General features: G+C 34.7%; 1 protein-coding gene across 1 annotated transcript in view; it reads left to right on the top strand.

The window, feature by feature from the left end:
• Positions 1-797: 797 nt before the first annotated feature.
• Positions 798-22,558, top strand: part of LOC129728622 (inactivation-no-after-potential D protein) — a 1,023,112-nt gene continuing 1,001,351 nt past the window's right edge. Inside the window, exons 1-2 of the mRNA XM_055687071.1 lie at positions 798-922; positions 1,156-1,727. Coding sequence (XP_055543046.1) covers positions 920-922; positions 1,156-1,727 — 575 coding nt within the window. The 5' untranslated portion in view covers positions 798-919. The remainder of the gene's footprint in view (positions 923-1,155; positions 1,728-22,558) is intronic.

Raw genomic sequence — 22,558 nt, 5'->3', positions numbered from 1 at the left:
GTTTAATAGTGCCAAGATGTTGTTGATGCCGGAACGGGTGAATCAGGTGTCCTCGAACTGCCGCACGATGTCTGTTTTCGACGCGGCGTGGGCACCGTTATTTAAACAGGCAAATCAAATTTTTTCTGATGACTCATCGGTAAATATGATTGATGCTGCATGCGTAGCTTCGTCAGTGTATGTAAAGGTAAACCAATTTATTGTCCATTTTCTTAGCGCAAACGTTATTAGAGTTATTGAAAACAAAATTCTGCACCAATGCCAACAATTATGGGGGGTGGGGGTTAGCGACGGCCCACCTGCCCCCCTCTTGCTACGCCTATGTTCACTGCCCTCCCAAATGCATTTTTTGACAATTTGTTTCCGTAGGGACCTTGTTTAGAGTGTTTACCATCACGAGAAACTGTTTTCTCGATTTTGGTAAATATGGCATATTAGCCTATTTTTAAATTATGGGCAGATATGTTTTTGTAAATCAGGATCATAGATGCCAGATGTTTTTGAAAAATTTCTACAACCGCTCGAAAACCGATAAAAATATACTTGAAATCTGAAAAAAATCTATCCGTAAAAAAAATCTGCACACATTTTGAGAATTTCTACGCAAATATGAGAAGGCTTCGTCAAAAACCAGCAGAAATTTCAGAAAAACTAAATTATAGAAAATCTGCACATGGACTTTAAAAATCTGTGTTTTGCAGACATATTCGCACATCTGTTATTCCTGATCAAGATATATCACACGGGATTAATATTAATATAATAATAATATATCTGTCGGTGCACTTTGTGCTAGGAATTTTTTGTAGCGCTGGGTTTCTTTGTTTAGTCATCATGAAAACAAAGTTCAAAGTAGAAATTACAAGTGTATATTGCACCGTACAAAGTTGTAGAACAAAACTTCTTGTGGCGGAACGACATGGTAAAATTACCTTTTAACCCTTTAGTGCCCAAATTAGTTTATAGACGAGCTGCGAAAAAATCCCTATGAAGCTTTATAAACATTTTTTAAGTTCCTCTTGAGGCTTTTTAGAGGTTTAACTAAAGACCGTCTAAATGCGGCACTGGGCATTAGAGGGTTAAATACAAACATAACATTCTTTGCTTTATTGTTGTATAAAAATAATTACGAGAACTGAATTATATTATTTACAGATAAATATTAAAGACTACTACTCTGAAAACTCAATAAATTCTCGCCATCTGCCTGGAAAAAATAGACTACTGACATCCGTAATATTTCATCCGAATAGTAAAAATTTCTGCCTAGATGAATACAAGGCACGATCATTATCAAAACTCTTGTTTGCAAAACTGTCTTATAGTTCACGAAATGATTTTGGTGTCCGTTGCACAAAAGAGAATCGAAAGTCTCATTTTGTTATTGGAACACAATTACGAAAAGAATATTATAATGACATTGATAATTGTTTGAAAATTCTGAGCAGATTGCATAAAACTCATATATTTGCAGATGAATTCGAAACAAAATATTTTGGAGTGCAAACAACGGCGAGACAGACTGATTTATTTAGTTCCAATGAATCTACTGTCTTTTTGGATGCCACTGACCGAATATATGGTACTGCACATGATAGTGACGATGATACTATGAAATCAATTATTAGAACAAGCAACAGTAGGCTGTCGTTAGAAAGTATTATTTCTACGGAATGTGTATTATCGCATAATGATAAAGTAATTAATTTGGAAGCTCAACAGCAAAGGTAATATATAAATACTTGTTTCTTCTACCAGCGATTATTAATTCTTGTGTTACTTTTATGTGTTTCTGAATTTTTTTTTTGTATACTGCTGCTCATTGCAAGTCCATCAATTGCATTTTTATCAATTTTGATATTATTGGTGGCATCACCTTTTAGAATGTAATTTTGAAAACACACATAATTTTGAACACTTTGTTCTGAGATACAGTTTGTTCCAATGTAAAAATGATCGCTAGTCGGTCCCATAGAAAAAATCATTGCAAGTGAGTTCCACAGCCAATTATAATGAAATATATCGTTGGTTTCGTGCAACACTGGCACAACTCAAAAATCATAGTTTCTAGAAAAACGCGTTTGAAAATTAACATCGAAAAATTATTTTTCCATTTTCAAGAAAACTTCGAAGTTCAAGATTTTCAATCCTTATCTAACAATTTTAGGTCTATTATGCACATATTATGAGAACGTTTTACAAGTTACAACCCTATTTTTACTAACTTTACAGAGGAATTTCGATTTGGGTAGCAGAAGCGCTTCTACTCATAACTCTGTATTTTTTGGGAATTTTGAAACGGGGTTTTGTGGGATGAAACTTAATAATATTTGGCATCGTTTGCCATCAAAAACTCAAAAATGCAAAATTTTGAGTTGTGCCAGTGTTGCACGAAACCGACGATATGATGTTTACAATAATTTAGGGTCTTTAGGTTTAGGATTAGATGTAGCAGTTGATCTAGTGATATTTGATATTGGGCCATCCACATTTCACGTGGACAGCTTTGGGGGAAAGGGGGGGGGGGGTTGGCTAATCTCAAAGGTCAAAACAATTTTTATTTTTTTAGAATTTATATGGGCAGTTGTCCACGGAGGGGGTCAAAATCGTTAAAAATCTGTCCACGTGGAATGTGTATGGCCCCTAAGTGGTTCGATTGAATCTTACTATCCAGCTTTCCACGAGCGGTAATGGCGGACAGTGCGCGCAGCTCATTTTGAAGTTTTATGTACGTTAGAGAATTTTCAATCGCAGTAACGGAGTAGAAAATATAACAACGTCGTAACGTAGCCTGGCAACTTTAACAAACAATGGGCGTTTTGTTATTTAAATTTCGTCGTGCGCATGCGCGGATCAAAATAAACAAATGTGTTTTTTAAAGTTACTATGCTACGTTGAAATTTTGTTATGTTTTTCACTCTGTTACTGCGATTGCGAATTCCTCGACCTACAGGAATCATCAAAATAGGCTGCGTGCACTGTCCGCCATTACCGCTCGTGGAAAGCTGGATACTTAAGCCTTTGAAACGGAAGAAATGAAGGATGCGATTTTATTAGCGAAAATTGATTTTTAGAAACTTTTCGAATCGCTATCTGTTGTGCCAATATTTTGTACTAGTGAATTACAAAAAACAAAGCTATTCACATGTGTGTATCTGAGGATAGGACAAAAATTCAAACCTTATTGCTTGGCAGTTGTTTGGTAATAGGGTAGATGAGCCAGTAATATTGGGTGTACCAGTAATAGTGGTATACGAGCATTAAGCGTTAGTAGGGCATTTTCCGGGATAATTGGGTTGTTTAGCTATATCAGTTTTTTCATATCATCTGAAAGATCTGCATTTTTTGAGTAAAACGTGATTTAAAAAAATTTTCTATCGTTGTCCTTCGCTTTTTAAATCACGATTTAAAACTGCTCGAAATCGCCGCAATGACAGTTCGCCCATATACCAACTGTCATTGTAGCGATTTAGAGCGAATTTTTATTCTTCATTTAAAAATCGAAGGATAACGATATAAAGTTTTTAAAAATTCACGTTTTGCTCAGAAAATTACACTCTTTCAGATGAAATATAAAAATCGGAAATCCGTGAATAGCTAAACAACCAAATTTTATAATACCAGGTAATTTTTATTGATTCTGTGGAAATATGTCTATGATTTAGTAAACTATATTGGTTTGAAATCTTATTTAAATATTTTGTATTTATTAATTCATTCAAGAGTGAAAAAACAGCAAGTTTCTTACGAAATTCGTAACGCAACAGTGAAATTTCGTAGCTTGAAATATCAATTTAAACACGATTTCTGTGGCAACAGTCTTTGAAGATCTGTTGACTATTTTTCTTACCATAATTAATCGAAAAAATCACAAATGATCATCAAAATACTGGATAAACTGAAACTCCACTATAGGAACAATTTTAGTCCCCCTGTTCCAGTAATAGTGGTAGTGCTCCAACTAACATTTGAGGTTAGATTTTAACTCAGCAGATATAAACAAACTGTGGTGTGCGAACTACTTTCGTGTGTAAATCTGGCTTTGGGTGACATAATACAGTCCAGTTACCGTTATTCTTACATTTTGATATTATAGGTAAGTTTCTATTTCACCTTACACCAGTGGTAGTTACCAGGAATGCATTTTTTAGAATGCAGCAGCAAAAGACAAAAACGTCACCGGGTATCTCGTTCATACACCGAATAAACCATCTGCCAGTGCCTAGGAAACATCAAAAGCGGTGAAAAAACGGTTTACGGTGCTTCTAGGCACTATGGAATACCTGAGTCAACGATCCGTTTTTGTGATGAAGATGAAGTGAAAAAACAGCCAAAGGTTTACTGACAATTCTCCTGCAAAAGAAGAACGGGAAATCATTGCCTGGTTGCATGATTTGGAGCGCAACCGGTTACTAAACAGACTCTTATGTTCAAAGTAAAGCAATTTCTCGAAGCTTGCGGTAGACCACACCCTTTCAAGAGTCGCATTGAAGCTACACTCGGAAATTTTTCCCGATTTTGACAGCAGAAGAGCAGCTAAATGAAATTCGGCGATTGGAACAAGAGAATGAGAAAGCTTCTATGGGGAAAATCGAACAAGCTTGTCATAAGAAGGAAGATAAAAAGAAAGCTTAAGTGACAAAATCGAGAAAAGCAGCTGAGCGACAGGAAATAAAAAAGCAGAAAGTCTACGCGGGCCAAAACGCAATAAAATATAACAGAAAAGAGAGTTGAGAGGACAGCTGAAAGTTGATAAGATGCAGAAGGACAAACTTGAGGTTCTTCCGGCTTTAACGCATTCCAAGCGCTAATGTGATACAATACAGTGATTATTTACTGCTGATTTTCTCTAATTTGGACTATTCAAACAATCGTTACATAACCTGTTTGTTTTTTTTTATATTTTCATTATAACATTCGAAATTTTTGATTCATACAAGCGCTCGTAAAGTGTCCCTTGATTTGAAGAACAAAATTGAGCAGACACAAAGATCAAAAGTAGAGTTTAGTAAAAGTACCGGGAAAGATCTTTCTAGCATTGCGAAGCATTATCTGGAGCAAAAAAAAAGTAGTTTTTTGTATCTACAAGACTTTGCTGCCAACTGTTTAGTGCACAGGACAATTGCGAGGCTAGCGCTACGATCCTAATGACACTAACAGTCTCTCCCGAGCCGAGACTCGAACATATGACGACCATCTGGGAGACAAAAGCATTAAGTGCAAAAAATGACAATATCATTAATCTGCATGTTATCTTAAGCGTCGAACTGACCAAACTGCTACACCTTTTTCATATACAACCTTAAACAGCTCAACGATCGATGACGGACTATGCACGATAAATCGGTTTTGCTCATAGTGACAATTTTATGAGAATTTAGGTCATCGGATGGCAGCACTAACCGTCGGAAATCGGTCGTGTTCAAAATGTATGAAAAATATGGTACCATGAAATGGGGTGAAATTGATCAATTTTTATAACAATTTCCAATTAACTAGCTTCATGTATATTTTTCCCGGAATAGTATAATTTCAAAACAAGTACTGGTATGTGCTCCAGTAAACCTCTATGGCTATTGGTGAAATTTCTATCGTCTATTTCATGAAATAAATTCGATAATTCTATAAGGTACTATGAGGCAAATTGGGGTGAAAATGATCACCATTGAAAACATTGAATACATTCTTTTGGCAATGTGCTTTTTTTCGATATACTAAAGATAAATGATGATTTCTGGGCTGAAAAATATCATTTACAGCTAGTTTGGAAACGAAAATAACGATATTTCAGGTTAAAATTTGTTTATTTTGGTTCACGAGCTGCTTGTTGCTAAATTTGCTCTTATTTGATCGTTGTTAGACCTTTCAATTTCGGTTTGTTGCAAAAGCTCAAAAACTAGCTCTGAAATTAAAATCTTTGTGGTTTCCTGCGAATTCATAAATATTTCTCTAATGGTATGGAATTATCATTGTTGAAAATTAATTTTTTTGAACTTTTATCAAACTTTACTCTCTTTAACGTAATTAACCCTCAACTAAGATTACTTTAAGTAAATTCAATATTTTTTTTTGTTATTTGGAAACATGTTTGATCAAATTTGATTGACTTTTGACTGAGTTAGAAGAATTTTTCGAAAATATGAAAAATTACACCGGGCATGCAAGGGTTAACTTTGACAAGTATGTGAATCATGCAAAAGTTGCGTTTAAGGACACGTTAATATTGCTTAGTGTTGTAAGAGCAATATTTTTTGATAAGTATTTTTTATCACGAATTTTCAGGTGATCAATTTCACCCCACTGATCAATTTCACCCCATTCCACGGTACCTATTACCCCAGCCAATATTGCTACCGAAAATATTTTTTCTAATGTCAACTGCATGGGACCTATTACGGCAGGTAAACTTTTTTTTCTGCAACAGGCAATGTTCGATTTTATGAACGCCACGTTGCAGGCAAAATCCATGTTTGAAGCCATTCTAATTTGTACAAATTTCACAATTAAAATTGTTTTTAATTTAAAATTCAGCAATGATTTTAAATAAAACAATAAAAATTTTATTTATTTTCAATGAGAATGAGCTTTTTGGTTTTTTTTTTTAAGGGGGGATTTGTTAGTAGCTTAAGTATTTATGATAAATATTAGTAAATAATGAGTATGTGTGTCCAATCACAAATGGTGACTTCTCAACACTGTTAGAAATTTGTAATTTTAATTGTTAGGATTTGTTTGCTTTCGCAATTAGGACTTATCATCCGTAGGGATTTAAACCTACTTGTCAGAAAAGGGGAAGTAAACTTACAACTAACTTAATTGCTAACTTATTGGCTATAAAGAGAGCTTATCGTAGCAATTGAGGATTGCAACGATTTTTGTCGAAAATTGTTAATAATTTTATTTGACATAGCTTCTAATGGTTCAACACCAGTAAGTCTATGTAATTCGAGTGTATCAAACCAAGGAGGACGCTTCAAAATCATTTTCAGAATTTTATTCTGAATCCTTTGGAGCGTTTTCTTCCTTGTTGAACAGCAACTTGACCAGATCGGTACAGCATAAAGCATTGCTGGTCTAAAAATTTGTTTGTAAATCAAAAGTTTGTTCTTTAAACAAAGTTTAGAATTCCTGTTAATGAGAGGATATAAACATCTCGTATATTTGATGCACTTGGCTTGTATACTCTCAATGTGCTCTTTGAAAATAAGTTTTTTATCATAAATTAGTCCCAAGTACTTAACCTTGTCGGACCAACTTAAAATAACCCCATTCATCTTGACAACGTGATTATTGTTTGGCTTGAGGAAAGAAGCCCTAGGCTTATGCGGAAAAATTATCATTTGAGTTTTAGAAGCATTGGGAGAGATTTTCCACTTTTGCAAGTAGGAAGAAAAAATATCTAAACTTTTCTGCAATCGACTGCATATGACACGAAGACTTTTTCCTTTTACGGAAATGCTTGTGTCATCGCAGAACAATGACTTTGTGCATCCTGGAGGCAAATCAGGAAGATCTGAAGTGAATATGTTGTACAGGACTGGACCCAAGACTGAACCTTGAGGCACACCTGCTCTGACAGGAAATCTATCAGATTTTGAATTCTGATAGACAACCTGCAGAGTTCGATCAGTAAGATAATTTTTTAAAATTTTGATTAGGAAAATTGGAAAATTAAAAGTTTGCAATTTCGCAATCAAACCTTTATGCCAAACACTGTCGAATGCTTTTTCTATGTCTAAAAGAGCAGCTCCAGTGGAATAACCTTCAGATTTGTTAGCTCGTATCATATTAGTAACTCTGAGCAATTGATGAGTTGTGGAATGCCCATGGCGAAATCCAAACTGTTCATTTGCAAAAATTGAATTTTCGTTGATGTGTGACATCATTCTGTTAAGAATAACTCTCTCAAACAGTTTACTTATTGAAGAAAGCAAACTGATTGGTCGATAACTTGAAACTTCAGCTGGGTTCTTATCCGGTTTTAAAATGGGAGTAATTTTTGCATTTTTCCATAATTTGGGAAAATATGCAATTTTGAAGCAGCAATTGAAAATTTTCACTAAAAAATCCATTGTGCTCTCAGGGAGATGTTTGATTAGTATATTAAAGATTCCATCGTCACCAGGTGCTTTCATATTTTTGAAATTTTTAATAATTGATTTAATCTCATTCAAGTTAGTTTCAAATATTTCTGCAGGTAAAAAATTCTGGGAAGAAATTAAATCAAATTGACGTGTGACTTCATTTTCAATTGGACTCACAAAATTCAAATTTGAGTTATGAACACTCTCAAACTGCTGAGCAAGTCTTTGAGCCTTTTGTTCATTGATGAGCTTTTTGGTTCTTAACAGTAAATAATGTGCACATAGCAATTATTAGTGAAACACTTTTGAAACCTAACATCAAATTAAAATATGATCCCAATTACGTGATTCATAGATATGATAGGATTCTGGGTTCCGGCGGTGGAGTTGCAATTGTTGTTCATCGTGCTCTTCCCCATCTTGAGACAAAAGTTATTGAAACTTTGGGAATTGAAGTTCAAACTTCCAAACTTCCAACTTCCAAACAGCACATTTACCATTCCAATGCACACGCGAGCACAAAAATTATTTTAAAGGTGGTTTACAAAAACTCACCAGAAACCGTTCAAAATTTTTCATAATTGCCGATTTTAACGCTAAACATCGATCATGGAAAAATTCTCAGAGTAATCACAATGGCAATATTTTATTCAATGATTGTTCCTCAGGATACTATTCTATTTTGTCTCCGAATAGTCCTACATGTTTTTCTTCTGTAAGGAACCCTTCAACAATTGATTTGGTGCTAACAGATCAAAGTCATGTATGTAGTTAATTGATCACACATGCTGATTTTGATTCTGACCATCTTCCAATAACTTTTTCTTTATCACCCTATTAAGTTTTAAACCCTATGAACTCTGTTTTTATTTATAACAAGGTTAATTGGGAAAGATACAAAACTCATGTTGAGAGAAATTTCAATAATGAGCTTGATTTGCAAAACGAAGTGAATATTGATTCCGCTTTGAAAGCAATAAAATGTGCAATTGTTGATGCCAGGAATTATTCTGTTCCAAAGGCCCAAGTGAAATTTGATACACCAATAAATTGACGAAAATTTTCAACTTCTAATTCGTTTGAAAAATGTCCGCAGACGTCAATATCAACGTTCTCGTGACCCTGTTTTTAAAATTATTTATAAAAATTTACAGAAAGAGATTAAACACAGATTTACTCTTCTGAGAAATCAAACTTTTGAGACTAAAGTTAAAAAATTGAAACCATATTCAAAACTCTTTTGGAAGCTGTCGTAGATTCTCAAGAAGCCTTAAAAGCCTATTCCAGTTTTAAAGATTTAGGAGTGCTGGTAGATAGTCAACTCACTTTTAAGGAGCATATCTGCTATATCGTTGCCAAAGCTACGCGAAATTTGAGATGATAATGGGAATGGCCAAGAATTTTAGGGACGTGTACTGCTTAAAAAGTCTATATTGCTCATTAGTTCGCTCGACGCTAGAATACTGTTCGGCAGTGTGGAACCCTCAATACTTTAATGGTGCCAACAGAATCGAAGCAATTCAGCGGAGATTTGTACGTTTTGCTCTTCGACATCTACCTTGGAACGATCCTCACCAGCTCCCCAGTTACGGAAATTGCGCGCAGCTCATCGGCCTTGACTCTTTGAAAGTAAGACGTGATCTTTCACGAGCTATGTTAATTGCTGATACCCTGATGGCGAGAACCGACTGTGCTGTAATCAAGCATGGAAAAGTTCACTCACTAGCAATATTTCATGCAAATGTGTTCTTTGATTTATCAGTTATCGTTCAACTATTTCCACTCGCGTACAAGTTTTCCATAGAAACGCTGCTGATTGTTTTTCGCTTCTAAGAGTTCCGAATACCATAGAAGGAGACTGAATGATTCAAACAGGATAGTATTTATTATATCCAAGTTCACTTGCATTCAACATTATCGCGAGAAGCTTTGAGATATTATCGCCAGTGATACAAAATTATGAATCCAAATGAACGTTAGATTGCGTTCAAATGTTTGCTTGCCGGAGCAAATAGGTATGATCAATGCTTACGGAAAATGTAGCATGGTGCATTAGCATCTGATACTTGAAATCACCAAGAATCATCGTGGTATATCACGGTAAAAGCACGACGTAGAGTAGCCGAATTACGCCTACAAGCAACCAACATTTGAAAGAATCATTGCGATCGCTTGAGTGCAATCGTTTACGATTCTTTCGTGAAACACTCGCTATATGTTGCTCGCTCCGCCTAAAGCAGGCAATACTGAAACAAAATCAACAAAGAAAGCTACCATATATTTATTTGCTCTAAGTTGTCTCTTGCAAGCTTGAGAATGTGTAACTTTTATTAGCGATGGTTTGCTAGGATTGAAAGCTTATAAATAGCACGTTCAGAAATGATACCCGAATGATAGTTATGCGATACGAGTTTCTCCATCCTTGGCTGTAATACTAGGCAACATAAATCTAAACGTTAATTCCAGAGTCGTTCGGGATAACCTTTTCCTACGAATTCCTTTTCGTCGTACAAATTATGGGGCAAATGGAGCTCTCATTGGACTTAAGCGCGTTTTCAATAGTGTATCTTCCGGTTTCGACTACCATCTACCTCGCTCTAGTATTAGGAGTAATTTTTTAAATATTTTAAGATATGTACAATCATTAGGACTAGATTGAGTCTGTTGATGTTGAACGAATAAATAAATAATTCAAACAAACTTGAATGAGATTAAATCAATTATTAAAAATTTCAAAAATATGAAAGCACCTGGTGACGATGGAATCTTTAACATATTATTCAAACATCTCCCTGAGAGCACAATGGAATTTTTAGTAAAAATTTTCAATTGCTGCTTCAAAATTGCATATTTTCTCAAATGTCGGAAAAATGCAAAAATTACACCAATTTTAAAACTGGATAAGAATCCAGCTGAAGTTTCAAGTTATCGACCAATCAGTTTGCTTTCTTCAATAAGTAAACTGTTCGAGAGAATTATTATTAACCTTCATCGCACCCTTGTGTGGAAAACCACACAAATGAATTTTGTTTCGATTTTTTTTCGAAAACTTCTCGATCGATTTTGACGAAATTTCTTGACAATTCCTAAACCATCAATCTTACACAAAATATACATTTTCCGAGGGAAAAATATTTTTGGTTGATGAGATATTTAAAAACTTACGTTGTCTACCATGGTGTGTGGATTTCCACACATGCAACATTCGAATTTATTTTGGACAAGAATACCTTAATTTTATATTTTTTTCATTAAGTGCTTTCATACCTAAAGCTATAGGCACCAATTAATCCTGTTTCGAAAATCGAATCAGGTGTGTGTGCGGAAGTATGTGTATGTGTGTTTATTTTCATTCTTACGACCAGATATCTCGATTTTCTCAGCATCGGCCGAACCCACGACGACTGGCTTGTTAGACCATCTCGGGAGATCCATTCTAAATTTATTTCAATATACCTAAAAGTGCGAGTAAATTTGTCTTGCAGTAGACATAAAACCGTGTAAATGTTGAACACTGCTCAGCCAGGCTGTGCAAACACTTAATAGGTACTTTTTGCATTAGCGTATTCATAACCCATATGTGTGAAAATTCTCACACTGGGATGAAACAAATAAACACTTACTTTTACACATGTCCCACGTAGCCTTATGATTTATATATTCATGATGCGAATTACAAGAATACACCTATATACATTACATATACATTTCTAAAATCAGTCAAACCGCGGAAAAAAATCGATTAGTTTATCAGTTCCTATATAAGCTGACCACATTTTGTAACGTCATTTCTGAATGAACCTTCGGATCAAAACGATATTTTCATCAAATAACTAGACTTTAAACTCTTTCAAACGCGACTAAGATCAATCAAACCGATTCAGCCGATGCTGAGAAAATCGAGATATAATTGTCGTAAGAATGAAAATAAAATTGTCGTAAGAATGAAAATAAAAACCCCAGCCAATATTGCTACCGAAAATATTTTTTCTAATGTCAACTGCATGGGACCTATTACGGCAGGTAAACTTTTTTTTCTGCAACAGGCAATGTTCGATCTTATGAACGCCACGTTGCAGGCAAAATCCATGTTTGAAGCCATTCTAATTTGTACAAATTTCACAATTAAAATTGTTTTTAATTTAAAATTCAGCAATGATTTTAAATAAAACAATAAAAATTTTATTTATTTTCAATGAGAATGAGCTTTTTGGTTTTTTTTTTTAAGGGGGGATTTGTTAGTAGCTTAAGTATTTATGATAAATATTAGTAAATAATGAGTATGTGTGTCCAATCACAAATGGTGACTTCTCAACACTGTTAGAAATTTGTAATTTTAATTGTTAGGATTTGTTTGCTTTCGCAATTAGGACTTATCATCCGTAGGGATTTAAACCTACTTGTCAGAAAAGGGGAAGTAAACTTACAACTAACTTAATTGCTAACTTATTGGCTATAAAGAGAGCTTATCGTAGCAATTGAGGATTGCAACGATTTTTGTCGAAAATTGTTAATAATTTTATTTGACATAGCTTCTAATGGCTCAACACCAGTAAGTCTATGTAATTCGAGTGTATCAAACCAAGGAGGACGCTTCAAAATCATTTTCAGAATTTTATTCTGAATCCTTTGGAGCGTTTTCTTCCTTGTTGAACAGCAACTTGACCAGATCGGTACAGCATAAAGCATTGCTGGTCTAAAAATTTGTTTGTAAATCAAAAGTTTGTTCTTTAAACAAAGTTTAGAATTCCTGTTAATGAGAGGATATAAACATCTCGTATATTTGATGCACTTGGCTTGTATACTCTCAATGTGCTCTTTGAAAATAAGTTTTTTATCATAAATTAGTCCCAAGTACTTAACCTTGTCGGACCAACTTAAAATAACCCCATTCATCTTGACAACGTGATTATTGTTTGGCTTGAGGAAAGAAGCCCTAGGCTTATGCGGAAAAATTATCATTTGAGTTTTAGAAGCATTGGGAGAGATTTTCCACTTTTGCAAGTAGGAAGAAAAAATATCTAAACTTTTCTGCAATCGACTGCATATGACACGAAGACTTTTTCCTTTTACGGAAATGCTTGTGTCATCGCAGAACAATGACTTTGTGCATCCTGGAGGCAAATCAGGAAGATCTGAAGTGAATATGTTGTACAGGACTGGACCCAAGACTGAACCTTGAGGCACACCTGCTCTGACAGGAAATCTATCAGATTTTGAATTCTGATAGACAACCTGCAGAGTTCGATCAGTAAGATAATTTTTTAAAATTTTGATTAGGAAAATTGGAAAATTAAAAGTTTGCAATTTCGCAATCAAACCTTTATGCCAAACACTGTCGAATGCTTTTTCTATGTCTAAAAGAGCAGCTCCAGTGGAATAACCTTCAGATTTGTTAGCTCGTATCATATTAGTAACTCTGAGCAATTGATGAGTTGTGGAATGCCCATGGCGAAATCCAAACTGTTCATTTGCAAAAATTGAATTTTCGTTGATGTGTGACATCATTCTGTTAAGAATAACTCTCTCAAACAGTTTACTTATTGAAGAAAGCAAACTGATTGGTCGATAACTTGAAACTTCAGCTGGGTTCTTATCCGGTTTTAAAATGGGAGTAATTTTTGCATTTTTCCATAATTTGGGAAAATATGCAATTTTGAAGCAGCAATTGAAAATTTTCACTAAAAAATCCATTGTGCTCTCAGGGAGATGTTTGATTAGTATATTAAAGATTCCATCGTCACCAGGTGCTTTCATATTTTTGAAATTTTTAATAATTGATTTAATCTCATTCAAGTTAGTTTCAAATATTTCTGCAGGTAAAAAATTCTGGGAAGAAATTAAATCAAATTGACGTGTGACTTTATTTTCAATTGGACTCACAAAATTCAAATTTGAGTTATGAACACTCTCAAACTGCTGAGCAAGTCTTTGAGCCTTTTGTTCATTGATGAGCTTTTTGGTTCTTAACAGTAAATAATGTGCACATAGCAATTATTAGTGAAACACTTTTGAAACCTAACATCAAATTAAAATATGATCCCAATTACGTGATTCATAGATATGATAGGATTCTGGGTTCCGGCGGTGGAGTTGCAATTGTTGTTCATCGTGCTCTTCCCCATCTTGAGACAAAAGTTATTGAAACTTTGGGAATTGAAGTTCAAACTTCCAAACTTCCAACTTCCAAACAGCACATTTACCATTCCAATGCACACGCGAGCACAAAAATTATTTTAAAGGTGGTTTACAAAAACTCACCAGAAACCGTTCAAAATTTTTCATAATTGCCGATTTTAACGCTAAACATCGATTATGGAAAAATTCTCAGAGTAATCACAATGGCAATATTTTATTCAATGATTGTTCCTCAGGATACTATTCTATTTTGTCTCCGAATAGTCCTACATGTTTTTCTTCTGTAAGGAACCCTTCAACAATTGATTTGGTGCTAACAGATCAAAGTCATGTATGTAGTTAATTGATCACACATGCTGATTTTGATTCTGACCATCTTCCAATAACTTTTTCTTTATCACCCTATTAAGTTTTAAACCCTATGAACTCTGTTTTTATTTATAACAAGGTTAATTGGGAAAGATACAAAACTCATGTTGAGAGAAATTTCAATAATGAGCTTGATTTGCAAAACGAAGTGAATATTGATTCCGCTTTGAAAGCAATAAAATGTGCAATTGTTGATGCCAGGAATTATTCTGTTCCAAAGGCCCAAGTGAAATTTGATACACCAATAAATTGACGAAAATTTTCAACTTCTAATTCGTTTGAAAAATGTCCGCAGACGTCAATATCAACGTTCTCGTGACCCTGTTTTTAAAATTATTTATAAAAATTTACAGAAAGAGATTAAACACAGATTTACTCTTCTGAGAAATCAAACTTTTGAGACTAAAGTTAAAAAATTGAAACCATATTCAAAACTCTTTTGGAAGCTGTCGTAGATTCTCAAGAAGCCTTAAAAGCCTATTCCAGTTTTAAAGATTTAGGAGTGCTGGTAGATAGTCAACTCACTTTTAAGGAGCATATCTGCTATATCGTTGCCAAAGCTACGCGAAATTTGGGAATGATAATGGGAATGGCCAAGAATTTTAGGGACGTGTACTGCTTAAAAAGTCTATATTGCTCATTAGTTCGCTCGACGCTAGAATACTGTTCGGCAGTGTGGAACCCTCAATACTTTAATGGTGCCAACAGAGTCGAAGCAATTCAGCGGAGATTTGTACGTTTTGCTCTTCGACATCTACCTTGGAACGATCCTCACCAGCTCCCCAGTTACGGAAATTGCGCGCAGCTCATCGGCCTTGACTCTTTGAAAGTAAGACGTGATCTTTCACGAGCTATGTTAATTGCTGATACCCTGATGGCGAGAACCGACTGTGCTGTAATCAAGCATGGAAAAGTTCACTCACTAGCAATATTTCATGCAAATGTGTTCTTTGATTTATCAGTTATCGTTCAACTATTTCCACTCGCGTACAAGTTTTCCATAGAAACGCTGCTGATTGTTTTTCGCTTCTAAGAGTTCCGAATACCATAGAAGGAGACTGAATGATTCAAACAGGATAGTATTTATTATATCCAAGTTCACTTGCATTCAACATTATCGCGAGAAGCTTTGAGATATTATCGCCAGTGATACAAAATTATGAATCCAAATGAACGTTAGATTGCGTTCAAATGTTTGCTTGCCGGAGCAAATAGGTATGATCAATGCTTACGGAAAATGTAGCATGGTGCATTAGCATCTGATACTTGAAATCACCAAGAATCATCGTGGTATATCACGGTAAAAGCACGACGTAGAGTAGCCGAATTACGCCTACAAGCAACCAACATTTGAAAGAATCATTGCGATCGCTTGAGTGCAATCGTTTACGATTCTTTCGTGAAACACTCGCTATATGTTGCTCGCTCCGCCTAAAGCAGGCAATACTGAAACAAAATCAACAAAGAAAGCTACCATATATTTATTTGCTCTAAGTTGTCTCTTGCAAGCTTGAGAATGTGTAACTTTTATTAGCGATGGTTTGCTAGGATTGAAAGCTTATAAATAGCACGTTCAGAAATGATACCCGAATGATAGTTATGCGATACGAGTTTCTCCATCCTTGGCTGTAATACTAGGCAACATAAATCTAAACGTTAATTCCAGAGTCGTTCGGGATAACCTTTTCCTACGAATTCCTTTTCGTCGTACAAATTATGGGGCAAATGGAGCTCTCATTGGACTTAAGCGCGTTTTCAATAGTGTATCTTCCGGTTTCGACTACCATCTACCTCGCTCTAGTATTAGGAGTAATTTTTTAAATATTTTAAGATATGTACAATCATTAGGACTAGATTGAGTCTGTTGATGTTGAACGAATAAATAAATAATTCAAACAAACTTGAATGAGATTAAATCAATTATTAAAAATTTCAAAAATATGAAAGCACCTGGTGACGATGGAATCTTTAACATATTATTCAAACATCTCCCTGAGAGCACAATGGAATTTTTAGTAAAAATTTTCAATTGCTGCTTCAAAATTGCATATTTTCTCAAATGTCGGAAAAATGCAAAAATTACACCAATTTTAAAACTGGATAAGAATCCAGCTGAAGTTTCAAGTTATCGACCAATCAGTTTGCTTTCTTCAATAAGTAAACTGTTCGAGAGAATTATTATTAACCTTCATCGCACCCTTGTGTGGAAAACCACACAAATGAATTTTGTTTCGATTTTTTTTCGAAAACTTCTCGATCGATTTTGACGAAATTTCTTGACAATTCCTAAACCATCAATCTTACACAAAATATATATTTTCCGAGGGAAAAATATTTTTGGTTGATGAGATATTCAAAAACTTACGTTGTCTACCATGGTGTGTGGATTTCCACACATGCAACATTCGAATTTATTTTGGACAAGAATACCTTAATTTTATATTTTTTTCATTAAGTGCTTTCATACCTAAAGCTATAGGCACCAATTAATCCTGTTTCGAAAATCGAATCAGGTGTGTGTGCGGAAGTATGTGTATGTGTGTTTATTTTCATTCTTACGACCAGATATCTCGATTTTCTCAGCATCGGCCGAACCCACGACGACTGGCTTGTTAGACCATCTCGGGAGATCCATTCTAAATTTATTTCAATATACCTAAAAGTGCGAGTAAATTTGTCTTGCAGTAGACATAAAACCGTGTAAATGTTGAACACTGCTCAGCCAGGCTGTGCAAACACTTAATAGGTACTTTTTGCATTAGCGTATTCATAACCCATATGTGTGAAAATTCTCACACTGGGATGAAACAAATAAACACTTACTTTTACACATGTCCCACGTAGCCTTATGATTTATATATTCATGATGCGAATTACAAGAATACACCTATATACATTACATATACATTTCTAAAATCAGTCAAACCGCGGAAAAAAATCGATTAGTTTATCAGTTCCTATATAAGCTGACCACATTTTGTAACGTCATTTCTGAATGAACCTTCGGATCAAAACGATATTTTCATCAAATAACTAGACTTTAAACTCTTTCAAACGCGACTAAGATCAATCAAACCGATTCAGCCGATGCTGAGAAAATCGAGATATAATTGTCGTAAGAATGAAAATAAAATTGTCGTAAGAATGAAAATAAAAACCCCAGCCAATATTGCTACCGAAAATATTTTTTCTAATGTCAACTGCATGGGACCTATTACGGCAGGTAAACTTTTTTTTCTGCAACAGGCAATGTTCGATCTTATGAACGCCACGTTGCAGGCAAAATCCATGTTTGAAGCCATTCTAATTTGTACAAATTTCACAATTAAAATTGTTTTTAATTTAAAATTTAGCAATGATTTTAAATAAAACAATAAAAATTTTATTTATTTTCAATGAGAATGAGCTTTTTGGTTTTTTTTTTTTAAGGGGGGATTTGTTAGTAGCTTAAGTATTTATGATAAATATTAGTAAATAATGAGTATGTGTGTCCAATCACAAATGGTGACTTCTCAACACTGTTAGAAATTTGTAATTTTAATTGTTAGGATTTGTTTGCTTTCGCAATTAGGACTTATCATCCGTAGGGATTTAAACCTACTTGTCAGAAAAGGGGAAGTAAACTTACAACTAACTTAATTGCTAACTTATTGGCTATAAAGAGAGCTTATCGTAGCAATTGAGGATTGCAACGATTTTTGTCGAAAATTGTTAATAATTTTATTTGACATAGCTTCTAATGGCTCAACACCAGTAAGTCTATGTAATTCGAGTGTATCAAACCAAGGAGGACGCTTCAAAATCATTTTCAGAATTTTATTCTGAATCCTTTGGAGCGTTTTCTTCCTTGTTGAACAGCAACTTGACCAGATCGGTACAGCATAAAGCATTGCTGGTCTAAAAATTTGTTTGTAAATCAAAAGTTTGTTCTTTAAACAAAGTTTAGAATTCCTGTTAATGAGAGGATATAAACATCTCGTATATTTGATGCACTTGGCTTGTATACTCTCAATGTGCTCTTTGAAAATAAGTTTTTTATCATAAATTAGTCCCAAGTACTTAACCTTGTCGGACCAACTTAAAATAACCCCATTCATCTTGACAACGTGATTATTGTTTGGCTTGAGGAAAGAAGCCCTAGGCTTATGCGGAAAAATTATCATTTTAATTTTAGAAGCATTGGGAGAGATTTTCCACTTTTGCAAGTAGGAAGAAAAAATATCTAAACTTTTCTGCAATCGACTGCATATGACACGAAGACTTTTTCCTTTTACGGAAATGCTTGTGTCATCGCAGAACAATGACTTTGTGCATCCTGGAGGCAAATCAGGAAGATCTGAAGTGAATATGTTGTACAGGACTGGACCCAAGACTGAACCTTGAGGCACACCTGCTCTGACAGGAAATCTATCAGATTTTGAATTCTGATAGACAACCTGCAGAGTTCGATCAGTAAGATAATTTTTTAAAATTTTGATTAGGAAAATTGGAAAATTAAAAGTTTGCAATTTCGCAATCAAACCTTTATGCCAAACACTGTCGAATGCTTTTTCTATGTCTAAAAGAGCAGCTCCAGTGGAATAACCTTCAGATTTGTTAGCTCGTATCATATTAGTAACTCTGAGCAATTGATGAGTTGTGGAATGCCCATGGCGAAATCCAAACTGTTCATTTGCAAAAATTGAATTTTCGTTGATGTGTGACATCATTCTGTTAAGAATAACTCTCTCAAACAGTTTACTTATTGAAGAAAGCAAACTGATTGGTCGATAACTTGAAACTTCAGCTGGGTTCTTATCCGGTTTTAAAATGGGAGTAATTTTTGTATTTTTCCATAATTTGGGAAAATATGCAATTTTGAAGCAGCAATTGAAAATTTTCACTAAAAAATCCATTGTGCTCTCAGGGAGATGTTTGATTAGTATATTAAAGATTCCATCGTCACCAGGTGCTTTCATATTTTTGAAATTTTTAATAATTGATTTAATCTCATTCAAGTTAGTTTCAAATATTTCTGCAGGTAAAAAATTCTGGGAAGAAATTAAATCAAATTGACGTGTGACTTCATTTTCAATTGGACTCACAAAATTCAAATTTGAGTTATGAACACTCTCAAACTGCTAAGCAAGTCTTTGAGCCTTTTGTTCATTGATGAGCTTTTTGGTTCTTAACAGTAAATAATGTGCACATAGCAATTATTAGTGAAACACTTTTGAAACCTAACATCAAATTAAAATATGATCCCAATTACGTGATTCATAGATATGATAGGATTCTGGGTTCCGGCGGTGGAGTTGCAATTGTTGTTCATCGTGCTCTTCCCCATCTTGAGACAAAAGTTATTGAAACTTTGGGAATTGAAGTTCAAACTTCCAAACTTCCAACTTCCAAACAGCACATTTACCATTCCAATGCACACGCGAGCACAAAAATTATTTTAAAGGTGGTTTACAAAAACTCACCAGAAACCGTTCAAAATTTTTCATAATTGCCGATTTTAACGCTAAACATCGATCATGGAAAAATTCTCAGAGTAATCACAATGGCAATATTTTATTCAATGATTGTTCCTCAGGATACTATTCTATTTTGTCTCCGAATAGTCCTACATGTTTTTCTTCTGTAAGGAACCCTTCAACAATTGATTTGGTGCTAACAGATCAAAGTCATGTATGTAGTTAATTGATCACACATGCTGATTTTGATTCTGACCATCTTCCAATAACTTTTTCTTTATCACCCTATTAAGTTTTAAACCCTATGAACTCTGTTTTTATTTATAACAAGGTTAATTGGGAAAGATACAAAACTCATGTTGAGAGAAATTTCAATAATGAGCTTGATTTGCAAAACGAAGTGAATATTGATTCCGCTTTGAAAGCAATAAAATGTGCAATTGTTGATGCCAGGAATTATTCTGTTCCAAAGGCCCAAGTGAAATTTGATACACCAATAAATTGACGAAAATTTTCAACTTCTAATTCGTTTGAAAAATGTCCGCAGACGTCAATATCAACGTTCTCGTGACCCTGTTTTTAAAATTATTTATAAAAATTTACAGAAAGAGATTAAACACAGATTTACTCTTCTGAGAAATCAAACTTTTGAGACTAAAGTTAAAAAATTGAAACCATATTCAAAACTCTTTTGGAAGCTGTCGTAGATTCTCAAGAAGCCTTAAAAGCCTATTCCAGTTTTAAAGATTTAGGAGTGCTGGTAGATAGTCAACTCACTTTTAAGGAGCATATCTGCTATATCGTTGCCAAAGCTACGCGAAATTTGGGAATGATAATGGGAATGGCCAAGAATTTTAGGGACGTGTACTGCTTAAAAAGTCTATATTGCTCATTAGTTCGCTCGACGCTAGAATACTGTTCGGCAGTGTGGAACCCTCAATACTTTAATGGTGCCAACAGAATCGAAGCAATTCAGCGGAGATTTGTACGTTTTGCTCTTCGACATCTACCTTGGAACGATCCTCACCAGCTCCCCAGTTACGGAAATTGCGCGCAGCTCATCGGCCTTGACTCTTTGAAAGTAAGACGTGATCTTTCACGAGCTATGTTAATTGCTGATACCCTGATGGCGAGAACCGACTGTGCTGTAATCAAGCATGGAAAAGTTCACTCACTAGCAATATTTCATGCAAATGTGTTCTTTGATTTATCAGTTATCGTTCAACTATTTCCACTCGCGTACAAGTTTTCCATAGAAACGCTGCTGATTGTTTTTCGCTTCTAAGAGTTCCGAATACCATAGAAGGAGACTGAATGATTCAAACAGGATAGTATTTATTATATCCAAGTTCACTTGCATTCAACATTATCGCGAGAAGCTTTGAGATATTATCGCCAGTGATACAAAATTATGAATCCAAATGAACGTTAGATTGCGTTCAAATGTTTGCTTGCCGGAGCAAATAGGTATGATCAATGCTTACGGAAAATGTAGCATGGTGCATTAGCATCTGATACTTGAAATCACCAAGAATCATCGTGGTATATCACGGTAAAAGCACGACGTAGAGTAGCCGAATTACGCCTACAAGCAACCAACATTTGAAAGAATCATTGCGATCGCTTGAGTGCAATCGTTTACGATTCTTTCGTGAAACACTCGCTATATGTTGCTCGCTCCGCCTAAAGCAGGCAATACTGAAACAAAATCAACAAAGAAAGCTACCATATATTTATTTGCTCTAAGTTGTCTCTTGCAAGCTTGAGAATGTGTAACTTTTATTAGCGATGGTTTGCTAGGATTGAAAGCTTATAAATAGCACGTTCAGAAATGATACCCGAATGATAGTTATGCGATACGAGTTTCTCCATCCTTGGCTGTAATACTAGGCAACATAAATCTAAACGTTAATTCCAGAGTCGTTCGGGATAACCTTTTCCTACGAATTCCTTTTCGTCGTACAAATTATGGGGCAAATGGAGCTCTCATTGGACTTAAGCGCGTTTTCAATAGTGTATCTTCCGGTTTCGACTACCATCTACCTCGCTCTAGTATTAGGAGTAATTTTTTAAATATTTTAAGATATGTACAATCATTAGGACTAGATTGAGTCTGTTGATGTTGAACGAATAAATAAATAATTCAAACAAACTTGAATGAGATTAAATCAATTATTAAAAATTTCAAAAATATGAAAGCACCTGGTGACGATGGAATCTTTAACATATTATTCAAACATCTCCCTGAGAGCACAATGGAATTTTTAGTAAAAATTTTCAATTGCTGCTTCAAAATTGCATATTTTCTCAAATGTCGGAAAAATGCAAAAATTACACCAATTTTAAAACTGGATAAGAATCCAGCTGAAGTTTCAAGTTATCGACCAATCAGTTTGCTTTCTTCAATAAGTAAACTGTTCGAGAGAATTATTATTAACCTTCATCGCACCCTTGTGTGGAAAACCACACAAATGAATTTGGTTTCGATTTTTTTTCGAAAACTTCTCGATC

This window comes from Wyeomyia smithii, chromosome 3 (assembly GCF_029784165.1).
Source record: "Wyeomyia smithii strain HCP4-BCI-WySm-NY-G18 chromosome 3, ASM2978416v1, whole genome shotgun sequence".
In the NCBI taxonomy this organism is placed as follows: domain Eukaryota; kingdom Metazoa; phylum Arthropoda; class Insecta; order Diptera; family Culicidae; genus Wyeomyia; species Wyeomyia smithii.
The sequence above is the reverse complement of the archived record's forward strand: the minus strand, read 5'-3'. Positions and strand labels throughout refer to the sequence as shown.